General features: G+C 35.7%; 1 protein-coding gene across 5 annotated transcripts in view; it reads left to right on the top strand.

Annotated features, from left to right (window-relative positions):
- LOC118188833 (thymidine phosphorylase-like) overlaps positions 1 to 22,331 on the top strand; it is a 94,248-nt gene that overhangs the window by 60,829 nt on the left and 11,088 nt on the right. For all 5 annotated transcript variants that reach the window (XM_085809512.1, XM_085809511.1, XM_035359350.2 and 2 more), the window contains exon 6: positions 16,740 to 16,961. In XM_085809512.1, coding sequence (XP_085665638.1) covers positions 16,740 to 16,961 — 222 coding nt within the window. The remainder of the gene's footprint in view (positions 1 to 16,739; positions 16,962 to 22,331) is intronic.

Raw genomic sequence — 22,331 nt, forward strand, 5'->3', positions numbered from 1 at the left:
GGTAAGTCATTTGACCACCTTTATGGGTCTAATAGGTTACATAATAAAGTGGAATCCGTATACCTGTTTGGCAAGAACTCCCGAACAAAACTGTCGAGTAGCTGTGTCACAAAAGGCCTTCACATCGAACATCTGTGCATGTCCATAGAAATATGGAGAGTTCTACGTTTAGGATATATCTGCATTTGTGAAATAAATTCATTATAGTAGTTACAGGTATGTTTTCTTCTGTACCATTAATTTTGATTTACCTTGTATTTGAAAATAGCTCATAAAGCTTCTACAGCTATGGTTAAAAGTTCGACTAGTAGACGATTGGAATGTTGATTGACGAAGCGTTTATAGTGTAGAGACATTAGGTATTTTTTTGGAAGCAGGAGAAATGAAAAATTAGCAACCGCCTTCACCGGGAATCGAACCACGGATCTCTGGAATACCGGCCCAGCGTGCAGCCCGCTACACCACGAAGGCACGCTAGGAAAGTGGGAGAAATACCTTATATACTCCTCTTTTTAAAGGGCGACTGGGGTTTTCAGGGGACCCAATCGCCAAATCCAGGGGTGTGGAGAAACCTCATCCAACACCTTTTAATTCGGGTGCCACTGTAGAGACATTAGGTATTTTTTTTGGAAGCAGGAGAGATGAAAAATTAGCAACCGCCTTCGCCGGGAATCGAACCACGGACCTCTGGAATACTGGCCCAGCGTGCAGAACCACTACACCACGAAGTCACGCTAGGACAGTGGGTGATATACCTTATAATAGCAACTCGCATGAAATGCTAGCTTTATTAGCAACTAGCCGCTACGCGGCCATCCTTCGTCTGGCTTTTAAATGTACCGAAAAAATGCCTAAAGGGAACACCAAACATTAAATTTTAAAAATGCACAGAATTTTACTCTGCAGAACAACTTTATAAAAAAAAAATCAATAAAAATGTATTACATATAAAAAAAAAATTCAATGCAATAAGCAATACCCCTTAATAGAAATATTTTTTATCTTATTAAATAAGTTAACCAACTTCCCTTTGCCTTCTCTCGACAAACGTCCAGTGTCCAAGCTAACATTAAATTTAAAAACTGCACAGAATTATAGCCCTCATTTTTGCGAGTGGTAATAGTGCTGATATTAGCAACAATAGCAATAGTTATAGATCAGCAAACAATGGCTGCGTTCCATTGTTACTGATATAATGAGAGAGAATTATCGATTTGACGCGATTTCATTGGAAAACATAAAATAAAAGCTCATTCGAATTTTGAAAAAATCGCTTCGAGACGCACTGGCTCTTGTCTAGATGCTTACGCGCAGCCCGAAGGAAAGACACACAGACTCTTCCTATAATTATACAGGATTTTTCAAAACTATATTTCAAAAATGTAAAGGCAGGTAGAGGGGACCTAATTAAGCAGATTTCGTAAAGGAATGTGTGTGCGGTAATGCCGCGTTGAACCTGATGAGTGCGGCATATTAAAGTTAGCGCTGCTAGCGGATGACTGCTTCTAGCTGAATTCTTCATTTTCCGCAACGATCTTGAGCAACATGCATCGTAACACCAATGCGGAGCTTGCTGATATACATTTCATGTATGGGGCTGCACTGCTCAAAGGATGTACAGGGAGCGATTCCTGGAGAGGAATCAACCGGATAGTAGAACATTCGAGTGTCTTCAACGAGAATTAAGCACGGGTGGATCGTTTTATGGTACGGCATAGGAAGGCGTGATACTGACATAGGAAGATATCTCAGAATTCCTGCAGTGGAAGAAAGAATACCACACACAGTAGGGGATAATCCTTCGTCAAGCTCGAGAGCTACGGAACGTGCGCTGGGGGTGGGCCATACAACTATTTTGAGGACTTTACATGAAGACGGAATACATCCGTATCATTTACAGAGAGGGCAATCAATGACCCCTGAGGATTATTTTCCACATCTCAACTTTGCTCGTTGGTACCCACAGCAGTCTGCAGGCAATCAAACTTTCCCTGTTGCAGATGTTTTATTCAATGATTCTGCTACCTTTACGAGGACGGGTATGTTTAACATTCATAATTCTCACCTGTGCGCTCATGATAACCCATACAGCACAATAACACACGCCTACCAAGAAAGGTTTTTACATTAATGTTTGAGCAGGCATTATGCACAATAACTTAGTTCTACGCTAACTTAATTCTAAACATTCTACGCAGTCATTTAACTGGCCACACGTACAGCATTTTCCTACAGGAGATCTTACCTGAACTTTTCGTCGATGTTGCCCCAGCTGTTCGCGGACGAATTTGGTTCCAACACGATGGAGCCCCAGCTTACTGCAGCCGGAACATCCAGAATCACCTAGACGTGTCTACGGCCAGCACTGGATAGGTTCGGCAGTTCCCTGGCCACCGCGTTCTGCTGATTTAACCTTCCTGGAATTCTTCTTTTGGTGTCATATTAAAAACCTCGTGTACGAGCATCCATTCACATTTGCAGAAAATCTTGTTGCCCGCTTGTCTGTTGCTACTGGAAATGTGCTCTACATGCGTAACGTCTTTTCTAATATATGCGTAACGTCTTTTTTAATATATTTCTAATTCATGCGCCGCCGCTGTGAACGTTGTATCGCTGTTGGTGGCCGCTCTTTCGAACACCTGTTGTAAACTGTTAGCAGTTTTTTTCTTTTGTCTTTACTTGTCTTTTCAGTTTCTTGTGATTCATACTGCTTTACGTGCTAGAGCTTTAATGCGGCATTACCGTACACACATTCCTATCTGAAATCTTCTTATTGAGGTTCACTCTACGTGCCTTCACATTTTTGACATATAGTTTTGAACCACCCTGTATGTAGCGATAGATTTAATAAATTAAATTTAGATAGGTTATCTATGTCCAGAATTATCAGGATGATTCGACACATAGTTTAGAGAAATTTTAATGACTCGCAGGGTGAAAGATTCTGGCAAATTTCGTTGGATGCCACACTGAGCCTGTATAGTACTGTGGGCCGTCGGGAGTGACAGTGATGTATCAGATACCATTGAAATTGTAATCCTGTTCTTTTTTAATGGATTTTCTACATTGGGCATCAGTAAAAATACTCACTCTAAAGCTTTGGGATAAAATGTTTAACGATTTCTTAGGTTAGGATTCAAAAGATTCAAGTGATGAAGAAAGTTCTAAAATCCGATGTCTAGAATTTGTATTTCTTGTCTAATGAATTAATTCAATTACTTAAAGTTAGATTTGATATCAGTTTGTTGATCCTCATTTTTAACTGTGTAGAAAAACAAAATTAATTTTTAATGCAAAAAATCTAAAAAAAAAAAAAAAAAATTGAATAACTTATTTTTAAATAATTTTTTTTTCTCGAATAACAATTTCGCTGCAATGCGCGTTGACCTGTATCATTTAATTATTCATTCGAAAAGACTGCTTATGAGTTAAAAAAAAAAAAAAAAAAAAAAAAAAAAAGCACTCACTTTTTTTTTTAATAATGATTTATCATACACTCAAATAAAATATGTTTACGTAGTTGTAAACCAGTGCATAGGCTTCTGATTTCAGTTTACTTTTACTAAAATCAAAAAACAATAATAATAAACGGGAGGTGATAAAGGAAATTAGAAGAAAATATTTGGTTTTTCTACCTGAAGGAAGGACGCTTAATTGCACAGTACAAGAGTAATAAATTTATATTTTCTTAGACTGAAATTTTCGGAACACAAAGAAGGAGATATGAGATTTATTTATTCATATTTATATGCAACTATATTAATCACATATAAATTGCGAAATCTCGTAAATTTACTTCAAAAGTTTTTTAATATTCAAAGTCTACTTTATTATTTTGAGAATAATAACATAAATTTGGACTTGCGGCTCCCGAATGTTCACAAAATCTACCATGCGGTTCCTGTCATCTTGAAGTTTGGCCACCCCTGGTATATATGATTAAATTTGAATTTCCTTTCCATTCATGTTTTCTCCGTATCTACATTTTCACTTAAAGAATGTTTTTCCTCAGTAACTCGTGTTACATTTACAAGCCCTGTTGAACTGTGCTCTGCTCTCTCTTTCTCTGTCTTTGTTCTTTAATTTTTTGGGGGGAGGTCCAATTAGGATTTATGGAGCTTTATTCGTTTTCATTTCCTGTTCTCATTATATTGTTTACTTACAATTATATTGTCATCTTGTGTTAAACTTTTGGAGTTGCATCTTGTGTTAACATGAAAACTGCAATAACCAGTGGCGTAACTACAGCTCTTGGATCCTAATTTCCGCACTAGTTGCTAAAGAAAAAGAAAATTCCGAGTTCTTAGCATACTCCATGATTTACAACGCTCTAACACAGAAAGTAAAAATCGAAAATGATGACTTTTACCATGGCTGAATAAATTATTAAGCAATATAAACACGTGTGATATCACAGGAATAGCTGACATAGGCAGCAACAGAAATTGTTTGCTAGAAAACTGGGGAAGTCAGAATTTAACTTCTCTTTTTCTCTCTACTTTTAATTCAACAAAGTGTAAGAAGAGGAAAAAGGGAGGCTTTGGTTCTGGTCTGAAATAAAGCATCGGCCGGTACATCAGTTACAGAGTAAAGCAATAATTCCTTACCTCACAGGGCTTTGCACTGGCGACAAAGGAAAATACAGGATTAAGAGAAAATGTGTAAAATATAGAGCGAAGAAAACCAGCTCAAGATTGGATGAAGAATATGTATGTTTTGAGCTTTGTTACTGACTGGTAGTCAGGCAGCACGGCAGATGAACCTACAAAATGAAATTAATAATATGCCATGATTTGCTGAAATCAAAAATACGAATTATTCAAAAATTTGCAGAAACTAAGTAGGAATCCTTCTTATAATATACATTTACAAACATAAAAACATGCATATGGCATCTTAAATCATAACTTTAAAAACATACATTTATATTGGGAAACTCATAAACATATAAAGTATAATTCCTTAACTATACAATTTTTTTATAAAAGATTATTATGTGCTAAAAAATTTTCCCCTCTCCTTTTAACTTCTGTCGGTTTCCATTTCTCCTTTTTTTCCTATATTTTTACTTTTTAAATTTTTGACAATTAAGGTAACACAGTAGTTGACTAAAGTGATTGTTAAAATTAGTTAAAATTAGTCCAAAGCCATAATTAAATTTTGATGTCTGTTTATATCAAACATACAATTTATTAAAATACGTAATAAAAATTAAGCGTGCATACAAAATTATCAAGTATTAAGAACCTAATTTTCAGTACATGCGAAAAATTTTTCAGATTTACTTGATTTTAATTCTATTTGTAAATAGCATGTATCTTCATACTGCTATTTTACATGTTAAGGAAAATTTGAATTTTTTTCTTTATCTTAGTTAACCAGCTATTATGATTTAGACAGCTACTATTATTTCTTATTTCCGTTTCCACACCAGAATGCAAATTAGCTCGCGTATATTTAAACTGAGGTTTTTAGATTCTAAGACAGACTGCGTTCTGTCTCTCGAGGCCACGTTATTAAGTTGCTGCTAGTTCAGATAAGATTTCTAGTCTCTGATGTTTGAATATCAGTGCCGGTTAGGTGTTTGTGAGACAACTTCAGGTTAAATTGTTTTGTGCAGCCTTCGACTACTAGCTTACTTGAACTTAAACTTATATTTGAATGTTGATTAACGTTACCTCGCTATAAGTGCTGGCTGGGCTGTAAGCACCAGTAGTGGCTTCTTAGTTTTAAATAAAACGGTCTTTTGCAACATTCTCAAGTTTCAAGTTTTATTTTAAACTTAGCGATAATCCGCTTAACATCTGCAAAGATTTTGGACATTAACTGATGATTGCTAAACATACCAAACCTTATATATGTATTATGTAATTATGAATTAGAAACGCATTGTGTCATGGACCTTTTTGATGGTTACTAATCTGTAATGTGCAACTAAAAAAATATGAATACTAGTGTAATTAGTGTAAAATCCACTATAATGCAAAATGAACTAAAAGCATAAGTGATAATAACAAATCTATCTATCTAATATGTCTTGAGATACTTAAAAGATGTTGGCATTATTTAATGTAGAGAACAAATAATGCTTATAAAAGACCTAATGTTTTGAAAAATGATCAAAGCCTAAGTCTTTCATGCAGAAAGTGATGACGATAGAAAGGAAAATAATAATAAATAAACTGGAAAACAGAAAATTTTACATTACACCTTAAAAACTATCTTAGCATTTTAAAGTTCTAAAAATATAAAAAGTCGCAGAAATGAAAAAAGTCGCTTGACATAAAAGATACCATTTTGTGGAGAGGGAGCGTATTTTCGTAATTTCTTATTCATATTATTTTACGTTCAATAAATAATTTTTCTCAGACTGCCTTCAGCATGGAATCCATTCTTCAATAAACTGAATCTTTTTTTAACTGGGTTTAAACATTTCCTCTTGAGCCTAGATACGCCTTTTATACTTTTAGAGAAGGGGGAAATCATTTCATCACATTTTGTCATCCCAGTAATTCGCCATGTGTAGGCTTAAAGCTCATTGAGTACCCTCGTATCTGGCTTTAATCTGCGCATCCATTGACTTCTTGCAGTTCGTGTGAGCCTTGAAAAATCTACTCGGACCTCATTCATTAGTTTATTATAAACGGAAATTATTTTCTCGATAGGCTCTGGAACGCCCATTTTTGGTAAACTGGCGATAGATTGTATCTAATATTATTTTTTCTGAAGAAAACCAGAGTTGCAATTATTTGGCTTGATAGCGTGACCAACCTGATTTTTGACGGTATGTGGTCAAAATCAATGTCGTTTCCAGTTTATTAAATATAGTATAAAACTTTCCCTTAGTAGTTATCATAAAAAGACCATGCATAAAAATTTTACAACAAAAATTACTCAAGTTTTATTATAAATATGAAAAATTTGTTCCATAAACAACGGCGAGAATCTTATTAAAAATTATTGCAGTTTATCAGTGTCATATTCTTACATTTTAAGAGGTGTAAAATAATTTTATTTCGATCTCGCATTTTAATGCAATAAAATTATTTTTAATATTTCTTTATAATATTTACCGTTTACTGACCAGGATTCCCAATTCGAAATAGCTATAAAGAGTTAATTATTTCTCATATTTTACATAGCAACTCATTTACTACAATTATTGACTGAATGCAACTTAATTTTAAAACAACTTATTTCAACGGGAAAATATTACCTTACTATTTGTAGTTTTCTGCTTAGGGCATTTCGGATTTCCTTCAAATTGCTTGCCATGCAAATTAGAAATAAGTGAGCTGGAAATCCAGGATAGTTATTTGATAACTATTTAACGACGTTCCACTGATTACATTTATCAATGGAGTGGAAAGGAATGTACACATAAAGAGCATTAGTGAAATATATATTTTAGGTCGCAATAACAACCTTGCATTTCGTGTACATCTACACTGACTACCAATAAGTATTTGGACACCTGTGATAGAAAAGAAAAACTAACTTTATTCAAAATCAATAGTTGGTAGAGCCTCCACGAGAGGTAATTACAGTATGGATCCTCCGGGGCATAGTTTGCACAAGTCTTTGTATGACAGCTAATGGTATTTTCTTCCACTCGGCTTGGAGAAGACATAGAAGTTCCTTCACCGATTTTGCACGGGTAGTGCACCCCTGAATTCGGCGATGCAACTCGTCCCAGAGGTTCTCGATAGGGTTCAGGTCTGGAGTCTGGGCAGGCCAGTCCATTCGATGAACTCCATTGGCACCATACCAAGCCTTGGTTTACATAGAAACATGACAACTGGCATTGTCGTCCTGAAAGTAACAGGGGTCCAACCCGTAAAACTGCCACAACGTAGGAAGCCCATTGTCATCCAAAATAGTGCAGTAGGAATCGGAGTTGAGCTTACCATGAATGGGGACCAAGGGTCCCAGCCCATACCAGGAGAAACACCCCCAGACCATAATTCCACCTCCGCCGAACTTGACTGTTGCACAATGCATTCTGGCAGGAGACGTTCTCCAGGTAGACGCCAGACCCAGACCCTGCCATCCGAATGGTAAAGGGTGAACCTTGATTCGTCACCCCAAAGAACCCGTTTCCACTGATGTCGTTGGTCTGCCGACTCGGGGCACATTACGACAATCACCGCTCACCTTTCACTTCTTAATCACATAGGCCACTGTCGATATTGGGTACTTCAGATCGCCAGATATGTCCCTTAAGGATCGGCCACATTTGTGATACCCGATAATTATACCTTTCTCGAAATCAGAGAGCTCCGAACTGCGAGGCATCTTGCATGCGACTAAAGCCGATGCTGTTTCCTACACAATATATACCGGTGGAGTCCGTGGCGTACCTTGGGACCGCAGATATCGTCATTTGCATAGGTGTCCAAATACTTATTGGTAGTCAGTGTATTAAAACACTCAATCGATTTCGAGGGCAGGTACAGATCTCTCCTCATCAGGAGAACGAAATTACTAGAAAGGAATTACTAGTTTTAATAAATGTACGCGAAATACAAGGTTGTTATTGCGATTTTGATTGTCACATTGGCGTGTTTCTCTTCTATTATAGACTTAGGTGTTCTCAAAAAGGATTATACAAATAAATAAATAAATAATGTTCTATCGTAGTCAATTTATTTTCCGTGCACCATAAGTAGATGGTATCGAAAGGCAAAATACAATAATATAATGCTATCACTAATAATAATAGTAATAATACCTGTTACAGTAATTCTAACAATAAATGAATCCGAAAGGTAAATAGTTAAAAAAAAACTTCTGTGTTCATAAGACAAAGTCACAGAAACTGAGCTTAACTTATTGTGCTTAAAAAATGGTTTGAAACCAGTGTTCTGATCGAAGTCAAGCGGAAAATTGTTTGAAAACCGGTCGAAGTCTCTGCCAATAACAATGACCTTAAAATTAAAAATAAATTAATAAATAAAACGAAAAAGAAAGAAGGAAAGTGCTTGATTAGAAATGGAAAAAATAAGTGTAGAACAATCGAACAAAAAGAGAAGGGAAAGAAGAACAAATTTTCACTATATAATAAAATGAACAAATAGGAATAAGGCAAACTGAAAATATTTTCTGTTGGAATATACAGCGTTGGAATATACAGCATTTTGTATATTCCAACGAAAGGACAGAAATTAAATTTCTGACTAGTGATGCGAAGTATACGACACGTGTAATTCTCAAGAAGACTTTTGTTAAATCTTTATATCTCCATATTAGGCCACAGAGACCAAAGATAGGGGGAAAAAAGTGTCTCAGATAATTTAAATTAGGATATAGAAGAACCGTTATATATTTCTGTATAATTCTTCCAGATTATAATACAATCAAGCTTCGCAATAACAAACTTCAGAGGGCCGAAATTTTGGTTCGGTGTCCGATCCCATAAGGAAAATTAATTATTGATTATCTAAAAAAACTGCGAAATTTTATGGAAGAATCACAAAATAATTTAGTAGCATTGTCACATCTATCACAAAAAGGGAATAATAACTCTAATTTTTTAAGAAAAAGGTTCATTACACTATTATTAATTGCAATTATTAATTATTCTTTTTCATTCATATTCTGTTTCCGTACGTTGGTCACTTTATACGATAAATTACTTAGCATAAAAGTCGTGTTTCAGACATTTATTTGAAATGCGTATATTCCACTAAAATATGCATTTATAATTAAAAATAACCATTTTCATGACACAGTTTGATCTCAGATATCAGTCTTAAATTTGTAAGAAATGAATGTCACACCTATCTATACACACACACACACACACACACACAAACACACACAAAAAAAAAAAAAAAAAAATTGGGAGTAAAGATAAAAGAAAAGTGGTTTTAGGTATTCCAATAGCTTGGAAGATTTTAAGGTTAGTAATTTTTCAGTTAAAACTTTCAGAAATTCTAGATAAAATTAGATAGAATTAATTAGATTAATTAAAATTAGATTAGTAGAGCGTCCGCAAAACTCGTTTTGACTCATTTTTAAATGAATACATATTAAAATACGGGGCCAAACTAAAAGTAATTTCTGATAATGGCAAATGGTTCGTAAGTCAGATCTTTAGAAACTTATTCGTAGGCCTTTGCATATGACATTTAAAGATGGTTCCGTATCGTCCGCAGTCTAACGTAGCGAAACAAGTAAATAAAAATGTAGTTAAAATTATTCGAAGTTACATAAATAACTATCATAGGCCCTGGGATATGTTTTATTTATTTATTTATTTATCGTCATCATTCGTATTACTGTGCAAGTGTCATTGTTAGAATATCATTGCTATTAATGTATAAGTGTTTATGTATTTCATTTCTAGTAATTTATGTATAGTGATACAGGATGATACACGATTACGTGTAATCATTATTTGTCATCTTCGACATTAATGCACAAGTAACATTATCAGTGTATCATTTCTTTTAATGTATAAGTGTTTATTGTTGCCTATCTCATTTACCACTTAGGCCAATATATATATGTATCCAATGTACCTCACCACTTAGGCCAATGTATATATGTATCCAATGTACCTATGTATGTAATTTTCATTAATTGAATGTTGAAGCATATATGCAAACGCCCTTGTTTGGCCACGTCAAAATCTCATATTCCGTATTAATAAATTCCCGATGCAGCCCTCGAGGGATGCCGTGAGGGTTGTCCTGCTCTAGTTAGATGCGGGTACCGGACGACACCCGATTTGTCATACAAAGCCGTCCGGGCCCTGCATTCACCTGTCACCTGTGTCAGTGAATTCGCCTTTGCGCTGAGAACAGCGAAACATGATACTACACGCAAGACACTTGCTGAATTATTTTTAGGGAACTTCCTTGGACAAATTATTTTATGTGCAACAAAAAGAGACGGAGTTCAAAATTAAATATATGCAACAAATAATTGATCAGTCAATTAAAATTTTAGATATAGCCAAGGGAAGCAGAAAATTTATTACAATCAAAAGAGAAGGCAGATGGAAAACAATATGGGTAAAAAACTTTTAAAAGTAAAACGTACATTATCCTCCACTCCTAAGAATAAAGTTGAAAATTTCTCAGAAAAGTTCGAAGGATCGTTCATAATAGAGAGAATAAGATGTACTACTTTGTATCTGAAGGATTAAGATGGATAGAAAAGTGTGGCAAATATTGATCAAGTTAAGCTATACTACAAGTAAAGTGATTTTCAAGTGCTAAAAGATCTTTTCCAGGACCTGGAAGTGGGCCAAGGAATAGCATTGCAGACAACATTGCAGGTCGTTCCAGAGAATAAAAGATCGGCAACTTCCATCCGAGATCAACGCCAGAAGAGAGTTAAAGTAGACACCAACAAGAAGAAAGGGCGAGCATCGCAGCAGAAAAGGAAGTGACCTTCGACTGTCGACGTGAAGTCAGCAAAACACGTTTCAAGCAGAGCAGAAAAGGTCCTGCGCCTCTCAGTGAAGGTCCTTACCAAAGGAGTACGAGGTACAAGCGCCCAGTTGATTTTACCTCTCCTTCTCAAATCAAGAAAATGAAACGTAAAAAATTTGGTTCCCGTGAAATTCCAAAAGAATCGCCCGACACGACAAGGATTTAGCAGTCCGCAAAGAGAAGGCCAGACTTCCATTCCCACAGACTAAGAGAAAGATTGAACGATTCATCAACAGAAGGACAAAACGCAAAGATCCTCCGTCTCAAGCTGAAGGTTGGCCTCGAAGGAGAGTCAGAGTCCAAAGTCTGAACTGTTTCCCTACTTGGCAGGAATTCGTCAAGAAAAGAATGGCGAACTTCAAAAAGCAAATAGATAAGGGAATTTTTTTCTCCTTCTTAGCTGAAAATTCAGTTTATGTCATTGCGCAAAGTTGCTAGGTAAATTTTAATTTTTACCTCAAGCGAAGCTATTTTTGTTAAGTTATTAAAAGGGAGAAGTTTGAAGTTGTTTCGCAAGTTCGCCTTAATTTAATGTATTCATGATTTTAGTCGAGAAGACCCAAATTAGTAATAATTAAAAATAGAATTGTTGAAAAATTTTTGTAAACAATGCAAAGCAACTATGTACTACTGATGTAAAGTGCAACTGACCATTGAAAAGTTTTTAGTACACTGCTGGCCACCCAAATTACAACACCAAGAAAGACAAAAGATAGCACAACAAAATTTATTTAGTAGATAACATGCTGACCAAGTATCAAATGATTAAATTTATAGACTTCTGTGAAGTGTGATTCCTTCCAGAACCAGTAGCCAGAGTAGCCGCCATTGTTGGAGACCACCGCTGCCACACGCCTCGGCATTGATTCAAACAGGTGTTCTTGGGGTACAGCAGACCAAGCAGCTTCCACACGTTGCCAAAGTTGATCTGGTGTGGCAGCTTGGAATGACTAGCGTCTACATCCCAAAACGGCAGCCTATGAGAGAGGCGATTCTATTATTTTCATCGGGGAGTAGGGGAGTTAGAATGGTTTTCTGAGGAATGCAACGGCAGTGGACTATATGTTTGCTTGCTAAGGTGGATTGCCTTAGTTTCTACGGTTACTTACAGGGAAATATTAGGCAGTTTTTTCGGTTTGCTGATAGAGGGCAAATAGACAATTTACCTTTATAATCCGCGTTTATCTATTTAAACTTCAGAAGATTTAAGATGAAGCGAATATATTTAACACAATAGAACACAATCTTAAGACTTGTAAATCTTTTAAAAGACAACAGCAAATTTTTTAAACATTACTGTAAAAAATATCTTCTCTTCTAATTGTAATAAATAATGAGATAATGCATGGTTGAATTATTAATTATATGATAACTATGTATTTATAAAAAGTTTTTAATAATGAACTATAAATAATATTTTTAATTATCGATGTAGTATTGTTTTTTAAAAGATTTACAAGTCTTAAGCTTGCGTTCTGTTGTGTTAAATATATTCACTTCATCTTAAATCTTCTGAAGTTTAAATAGATAAACGCGGATTTATAAAGGTAAATTATCTATTTGCCCTCTATCAGCAAACCAAAAAAACTGCCTAATATTTCCCTGAAAGTAACCGCAGAAACTAAGGCAATCCACCTTTGCAATTTTCTGAACTTCCTAATGTAAGCAAACATCGTGCACTTCCGTTGGCGTTCCTCAGAAAACCATTCTAACTTCCCTACTCCCCGATGAAAATAATAGAATCGCCTCTCTCATAGGCTGCCGTTTTGAGATGTAGACGCTAGTGCTTGGGATGTAATTTGGGTCAATCGTTCAGACAATTCGCATCCATGGACCACATGTTTTCTATCGGCGAAAGATCCGGAGAGCGAGCCGGCCAGGGAAGCAGTTCAATCTGGCGATTGACGAAGAACCCTTGGACAATGCGTGCCACGTGTGGTCACGCCTTATCCTGTTGAAATATGGCTGTGGGCAAGCCCTGAAGGTGAGGAAGGACAACTGGCTCCAACATCTCGGAGATGTAGCGCTGGCTGTTTAAAGTACCGGCAATGCGTATTAGAGGAGTGCGAGAGGGATATCCAATACCGCCCCATACCATAATACCGGGTGCAGGACCAGTGTGGCGGTGCACAACGCAGTTGTTCAGCATCCTCTCTCCACGGAGAGGACAATTTACGCAAATAAGATAGAAAGGAATATTTAAGCTGATATCTGAGTTACTTGAGTAGAAGAGCGTATTCTGCCCTTTGGACCATGTTGTTGCTATTAGTTTAAGCTTGCTATTCTACTACAGTACGTGCCTAATAGCCTACGCCGGATTACGAATCGAGTTCACTATAACAGAGTTTGATTGTATCTACCTTAGAAACCTGTATCTTACTTGTATCTCCTTTAGAGAAAGCATCGCATATAAAGGATATTAAATAACCAGCTTCGGTATTCAAGGGAATAAATTCTCGAAGTATAATAAGGAGCTATTTTAGAAATATACGCAAAAAGTGGTTTTTTTTTTTTTTTTTTTTTCTTTTTTTTTAAATTTAGAAATTCTTAAATCGCAAACCTATATATTTTAGTAAACAAATCATTTTTTTTTTAATGAGAGTATTATTACAAAGGAGAAATTCTAGTGTTTTAGAGTTTGAAAGAAAGTAATTAAAAAAAGTTATGACAATTTGACTAATCTCTCTTGCATTGTTTGACGTAAGTATTGCCTAAATTAGGAAAGACGGAGAAATAGTAATTAAGTTTCGTAACTTAAAGGAAACGTGCACATTGAAAAAGAAAATGTTCAAGAATCGCAGAACAAGAGGCTCTTAGATCCCAAGCAAATATAATAACGAAGTCTTAGAACTTCAATCCAAGGTCGTTTATTTCATATGGCCAAGCTGATTATACCCATTGGGCTATCGAGTCCTGCAGGTGATTTAGGATAATTTATATCTAAAGCTGAAATTCAGATGACTTGAGCTAGATGTCACAAGATGGATGAGTTTGCGCACTGAACTGCGAATGTCAGCTGCCGATTTTACATAGTTGTTAAGATTCCGATGATTCGTCTTTCATACAGTACCTGAGCATAAAGAGGATCGAAAATTTATTCATATTCTTATTTATAAAATACATATAAATGATCCAATAGTAACAAACAGATTTTAAAACGTTGGAATAAGAGATCTCCAGAAAACATTAAATTGGATTGATAAAGCTGATTTCAGGATCAACGAAAGGAATAGTAATTTGTCAAAATGCATTCATAGTTTAATGAAAAACGTCACTTCTAGCAGTTACATTAACAATTTCCTTAAAGCAAACATAAAATCTGATTGATTTCGACGATAAAATAATCCGTATTATTAATATAAAACTTTCACATTCGTTAAGACTTCTGATTTTCCTCACAACACTATATTTTTAACTATTTGCCCCATTGAAATTTTTATTTACCAAGCACGTTCAATTTTACTACATGATTTATAGTGATATGATTCTATACATGATTTGCTATGGCATTGTTTATTTAAAATTTTGGGGAGTTTGTGTAAAAATGAGAAAGATTTCAAGTCACTCAGGACTGTCTCAGACAAACTGTCTCAGGACTATCTGTCTCAGGCGTACAGCAAAGCCTCCACTTGGGTTTACACTCAAAAGTGAAAGAAATAAAAACGTAACTAATGCTCAACTAAAGAGATATAACCGAAGCTAACACAAATCTAGCTAGTTAGCCCCTAAATATCGAATTAGCTAGCGAAGCTATCAAGAGCCAGTAATACGGCCGAGCGTAGTAATAGCTTAGAGAGATGTGGCCAAAAAGCAAACACGCGCTAGTCAATAACTCTGATTCTCTCTCCCGAAGTCAGTGGAACTTCGGCTTAAATACTATTCCTACTCATTTGAATCAAACGCGATTCTAAAAACACATTCTGGTAGGAAATAGTAAGCTGAAATTAGGATAGGTAGTAAAGGAGCTTTAACTTAATAACTGTTAAAAACTTCTGATAAACCTTACAACATATTAACAATTCATAGCAAAATATACCTTAAGTAATTTTTCGCTCATGCGAACAGCTTAGCTAGCCCCCTCCGAAAACTGGCGCCCTATGCGGCTGCCTATACTTGCTTAAGACTCGGATTAGGTCCATTATAAAGTAATTATATATATATATAGATAGATAAACATCTATTATAATCGATAATGTTTATATATAAACATCCGATATTAGAAGTATCGGGCAGTTGTCCCTGCTAAAAATGCTCCGTAAAAACCCGTAAAACTTTTTACTGGTACCCGTTTATGGCTATGGGTTTTTAGGGTGATTTGAGCTGCATGCACCCGTACAGCTGTATGCGTTTCTTTATGTAGGTTTTTACGGGGATTTGGCTTACAGGTACCCGTACAGCTGTATGGGTTTTTACGGGGATTTGGCCTACAGGTACCCGTACAGCTATACGGGTTTTTACTGGGATTTTTTTACTGGAATTGGACTACGGGTCCCGTAAAATATTTTTATGGGTTTCTACGGGGCATTTTTAGCAGGGGTAAGAAAGAAAGTAAAGACAACTTTGTCTTATGAAATAATTCCGGTGAAAGAATGATTAGTACCTATGCATCCATTACGGAGAAACGAGATGAATTAGACGAGAGCAGAGTAAAAATATGCTAAATGACCGTGTAAAGTTGCTAAAAATCAGGTAGGTTATCCCTGAAGAGGTGGGCAACGCAAAGTTGAAGTACATAATCGTATTCGAGAATCTGATTTTTAAAACTGCTTTGAATGGTTAACTAAGCAAGTACTGTAAAAAAATCTACAATTAGTCTCGTAGTTAATCCTTCATATATTCGATACATAAGCTCTGCGCAAACGTTTGTTTCCGAATGCACTACGGGGGTCCTGGTTATAGTCATGAGAGTTTTCCTCTGCTGAATCTACGCTTTCTTAATGTCACTGTCTATTAGTGGAATTTCAACCAAGGAAGGCATGAGAAAAGTTTGTCAAATGACAGGAAATTATATCTAACTCGTTCTGATCAAGTCCACTACAAAGGATCCTCGAGTAGAACACGAAGATAGTCATAAGCAGCATACGATGTTATTATAACTTTCGTCATATGATGTTTTATGCAGGCAAGGAATTTAACTTAACGCCTAAATATTCAGTGTTCTTAATAGTGAGAATGAGGAAATGATAATGTTTTTCCCAAGGATAACTACAGAAATTGCGTGAAATTAATAATTTTTTTTATTTACTAACGCAAATTTTTTATTTATATTTCTGGCATAAAATTTTAATTTGATTTTAGGCAGTGAAGTCCTCCTTTTAGTAAATGGAACGAAGAAAAATGAAGCAGAAGAATTAATATCCTCTGCACTGAACGACGGAAAGGCGCTTAGAAAATTTCATGACATGATAATAGCCCAAGGTGCATCAAGAGTCGAAGCAGAAGAATTGTGCTATGGTAACATAAACGCAGCGCTCCCAAAAGCATCATATGCAACAGAAATCAGTTATTCTGGAGAAGAAGGTAAGAAAAGCAGTATTTATAAAATTTATGTATTAATTTGGTGTTTATCTGACTAAATAAATTATTCGGTATAGTTTTTAAGAAAGGCTAACTTATGTCTTGTTTCAGTTAAAATCAAATTACAGCTACACATTACATTCGTAACACATTTTATTTGCAATACACTTGTTTATACTTTCTCTTATTTTCCCTTTAAAATTTCGTTTTCTTTGCCGAACAATGAAGACGCTGAGCACTGGTAGTTCGGCCTGGTTCAAATCCCTGAGAAACGTCTGGCTGGGATGTTGGTTTCCGGGTTTTTCCATGTGTACCTTTGATAAGAGCTAGTTTCCTATAGAAAGTCCTCCAGTGAGGCATCGCTCTCCTTAATCAGATAGTCCTCGAGTGCTGTACCAAGATTTAGTAAACCAAGCTAAAGTTTCGTTTCTCTCACAGTACAGGTATACAGTTTCGCGGTACACTAATAATTCCGAGGCATATCATCAAAAATCATGGGTTCAAACATGTTTCTTACTGCATTTTTTATTTTTGCTATTTAGCAAAATAGCGAAATACTTGTTTGACGGGTACATTTCATCTCATTTTGACCAGTTGACTTACAGTATTTTTAATTCCTATGACACTATAATGATATTCTGAACATAAAGCTAGCTTTAAGATATCATTAGAGCAGATAAGTTGAAACACTGTTTCTAAAGCGTGAAATAATTTGGCGCAAATGGTATTCTTTATTGCATCCTTTTATTGCTGCTGACAATTGCGATAAATTGTTTTACTACAGCTATCATCTGCAATAAAATAATTAAATATTGATTCATATGGAAAGCGATGATTTTTTATTACATGAATTCGAATTAAATAATTTTTGCGTCAGAGATTAAGAAAATTTTAGTATTCAGCGTTTTAATGGAAATAAATATTTAAAAGTACTTTCTTTTTATTTCACCTTTTTTATAATGGCTCATATATACAACCATCAAATTCACCATTAGATGTAGATGTTAAAGTGTCCGAAAATGAGCTTTTACATACAGGTAGTCTATGATGATAATATACAGCAATAAAACACTATATTTTTGGATTTACCTCACTTATCTGACAGTAGCCTCAGATCAAGTCCGCGAATTTTACCGTGGCGGCAAGGATTACGCCCTTTGTTGGCTTAGATACATGTTACACATGGTTTTCTCCATGTGTAACGTGTATATGAGCCAGTTACCCTTATAAAGTCTTCCACAAAGGCATCCCTTCCCTTAAGCAGATAATCCTCGAGTGCTTTACCATAATCAAGTAAACCAAACCAACCACCCTTCTTCCCGTTCACCAAACTTTCAAGAGAATTTTCGTCTTTACAGTGTATTTAAATGCTCTCATACGGCAAAGACACATACGTTTGCAAATATCCATGCCTACTTCTGGAGATTTGAACACGGGCCCATAGCTATGGCAGCCGGCTGGTGTCCGCCGATAACATCGCGGTAAAAACATCGCGAACGAAAACGTCGCGGAGAAAACAACGCAAGGCGAAAACGTCGTGCTACAAAACATCGTGGGAGAAAACATCGCAAAGAGAAAACATCGTGCTACAAAACATCGTCGTCGAAAATAAAGCGGTTCAAAAACTTCGCAGTTTAAAAACATCGTCATCGAAAATATCGTGGTAAAAAATAAAGTATCTACAAATCATCGCATGACGATAACTTCGCAGACATGCTTTTTTCAGGTTTTAATTATTGTAAATGGATATTCCCATAATGATTTGTGAGCGCAGTATGTAAAGAAGGATAATTTTTATTTTCACATATTTTATTAACTAATAATTGTTTGCTGAAAAAGTAAGAAGGAAACTTAAGCATAAAAAATTAAATGCAAATTATAGATTATACTTTTCATGAAAAATTACCAGTAAAAACTTTATAAAAATGATTTAATAATGGCCTTTGTTAGTTAACTATGTCGGTTTAAAATTCTATTAAGTGCTATAAGTTGCATTAATTTTCTATGCTTAAGTTTCATTCTTATTTTCTCAGCAAAAATTTATTAGTTAATAAAAAGTATGAAAGTAAAAATTATCCTTCTTTCCATCTTGCGATCACAAATCAATATGGGAATATCCATTTACAGTTATTAAAGCCTGAAAGAAGCATGTCTGCGATGTTATCGTCATGCGATGATTTGTAGATACTTTATTTTTTACCACGATATTTTCGACGACGATGTTTTTAAACTGCGAAGTTTTTGAACCGCTTTATTTTCGACGACGATGTTTTGTACCACGATGTTTTAGAACTGCGATGTTTTCTCCCACGATGTTTTGTAGCACGACGTTTTTGCCTTGCGTTGTTTTCTCCGCGACGTTTTCGTCCGCGATGTTTTCGGCTGTAACCCAGCCGGCTTCCCTGCCACTGTGCAAACAGAATAGCTGAAACATTATTTAAAATCTGACACTAGAACTGTTCGTGTAGTTTCCATTTTCTTCATCAAGCAAAATTTCCAGTTTACCCAGATGGATTGTGGATGGCTCAGTGATACTGACGGAAACGAACATTCGCATATTAATTCAGCATTTATAGTTGAAAATATTTCCCTGAACTTATGGAGTGGTAAGAAGCGCCCCATTAGAACATGAAAACGTGTGGCGAGTATTGTTCTTCACTCAACAGTTTCTTCAAAGTTAGATCCATACAGCGCAAATCAGACTGAAAGTTAACAGTTGGAGTAGGATTGAAAAAATACTCTTCTCGAAGGTCAAAGTACGCAAACTGAACCCTTTCCACGCATGTAGCGAGCACAACTCGACATAGCGTTGTTAGCGCAGCCAGAGTTTTTGCTTCCAGGAGCGATACATTTCTTCCCCCTCTCAGTACATATCTAAATACCCTTAAAATGTCAAAATGACATAAAGGAAAATAAGTTCTGTCATTATTTTTAAAGTAAAGCCTTAATTCCAACATTCTAAGATGCTCTCTCCTTTGTTTTTTCTGTTAGAAAACCCGCTCATGACTATTCTTGAAGTTACTGCAGTTACTTGAAGTTATTCTAGTTTTTGTTCATCAGATAGTACGGCAAGATTTCTTAAACACAAGATACTCACTCGTTTTTAGGTCTGAGAAGTTTTTAATCGTTTTATATTTAGAAACATTCCTCTCATCACAAATAATATTTGAGCTAATTAGGAGCAATTATGAGGAAAATCCATAGTAGTGTACTGCAACATTCGGCTTTCATTTTATAATAAACTGTTACAGCTCAAAGGATAATAATTTCTTGTCTCTCTTTCTTTTTCCGATCAGTAACCGAAATACTTCAAGTATTTCTCTCTTAATGAGGAATCCTTTCGTGTTAGTGTCGTAATTTAGCTGGCATTCGTATCTTTTATACAAAAGTTTTAATAGATTAAGGAAAGCTTAGCACGAGCATGAAGTTGTTGAAATCTCGCTGCGATTTCTTTGAATTCTCTCACTGTGCAAAAAAGTGTCGCTATTCAGCATCTCGTCATTCTTATCTCAGCAGTGTATAAGTGTATGAATGGTGAATTGTATTTATTGGTAATTCGATTTCGCATTAAACCTGAAAGAACGGACTCATTTACATGACTTAACCTATAGAATTTTCATAACGTGAATGCGAGCGAGTTTTTAGTTTCAAAGCCCTTAGTGGAGAACTTTAGTCTTCCATGAAGACATACCTCCCCTAAGATAACCGTAATAAGCACTGCCATATCGCAAAAAATTCCAGTCTTTTGTTTGTTTGTTTATTTGCTCCATGATCGATGTGACTAATTGCTGCATTACTATGTTTTACAAGAAAAACTGGTCATCCGAATAACTTACCCCATTTTAGCTACCCCATTGCATAGCAACTCGTATATCCAGTACAGTTTCTAAGACAGTTCCTGGGCCGGGGATAGAGCGCCTGCGTGCAGGTTTTCTTGTGCGTCCCTATATAATTTATCTTTGCCTTTAGACAAAAAGACTTTTTTATCGCCTTTTGGACAAAAAATCAATGGATAATATATTTGCTCTTGCACAGGTAACTTCCACTTCATAGGGCACCGACCAAATTAGGAGCCTCTAAATTTTATGGCCTGCATATGGAGCATTCGCTGCAAACTCACCAGAAACGGCCTTGGGTCGATGACATACAAACAAATTGTTTTAATTATTCATTATATGGGTTATATTTCTGAAACCCATTGAAACGGGTTGATGAATTCTTGCTAAAAAATGCTAATTGCAGTCCTAAAAAGACTACGTATTTAACTTTTTCAGTAACATTCAAGCACTTATTACAATATGATCTTCGGAAACAAAATCTTACATAATTCAGCAGTCGTATTTACTAAATTAGGGATAGTCGAACATCTGTTGTAACTATGATACTGTTTCGTTTCGGTTCGAAATATTAATTCAGAGGTAAGTGATCTTTACATCTGATGGTAACGCACACAAACTATTTCTGATAGTTCTCCATATAAGGTTGCTGGCTATTACTGAATTTCAAAAAAGATTGCATAAGCATGGATAATGAGAAATTGATGTATACAAAGACTACTTAGACTACTACTAAGAATTTAAATCTTCGATCAGAGGTATGATAGAAACGTTTTGGAATGATATTTGAGCTAATAAGTGGACTTATTCTCCGTTCAGAATTAGAGCAAAGTGAGACTTCAAGAAATCTGGGAAAGAAGACTGAACTAGGATGAGCCCTTGCCATCGAAATTGGCTAAATCATATCAGATTGGTTTGAAGAACTGCAATACATGAATGAATTTACATGACCCCAGCACTTTTTTTTTTTTTTTTTTTTTTTTTTTTTTGCATCAAAGGAAACAGACGAACATTCCTTCCTGGGGGATGCTGCGATATCTGGAACTCTAAATGGCGCCGAAACATAACAGAGCTCTTCTCGCTCTCAGCGAGTATTTTCATGTTAAAGAAGTGAGATGTGTATCATCAAAGTGTACCATCGTATTCATGATTTTGGTTTACGTAAATTATAGCAAAGAACTCGAAGGCTATCTGCCTAAGGGGGGATGCTGTCGTTGAGGACCATCAAAGGAAAAAACTGCCCCGGATCCCCGTTACACATATAGAAAAAAAAAAAAAACCATGCAGTCAGGCCCTTCACCGAGATTCGAGCCTCGGACCGAATTACCACTGCTTAGCAATTTTGTCGCTCGACCGCTCGTGGACTCCATCGTAACCATGTAAATAAAGGATTAATATCTAAAATGTCTACACTTGATTATAGAAGATTAGAAGAACGGGAACTAGATAAGAACTTTTTTGTTCTTATTTGAAACGAATTGCCGGTCTAATTTTGTTTAAAGTTAAAAGAAAATTAACTCTACCGACGAACTCCGTT

This window comes from Stegodyphus dumicola, chromosome X2 (genome assembly GCF_044657685.1).
Source record: "Stegodyphus dumicola isolate Sdum_Otavi_A_Nest chromosome X2, ASM4465768v1".
In the NCBI taxonomy this organism is placed as follows: Eukaryota; Metazoa; Arthropoda; class Arachnida; order Araneae; family Eresidae; genus Stegodyphus; species Stegodyphus dumicola.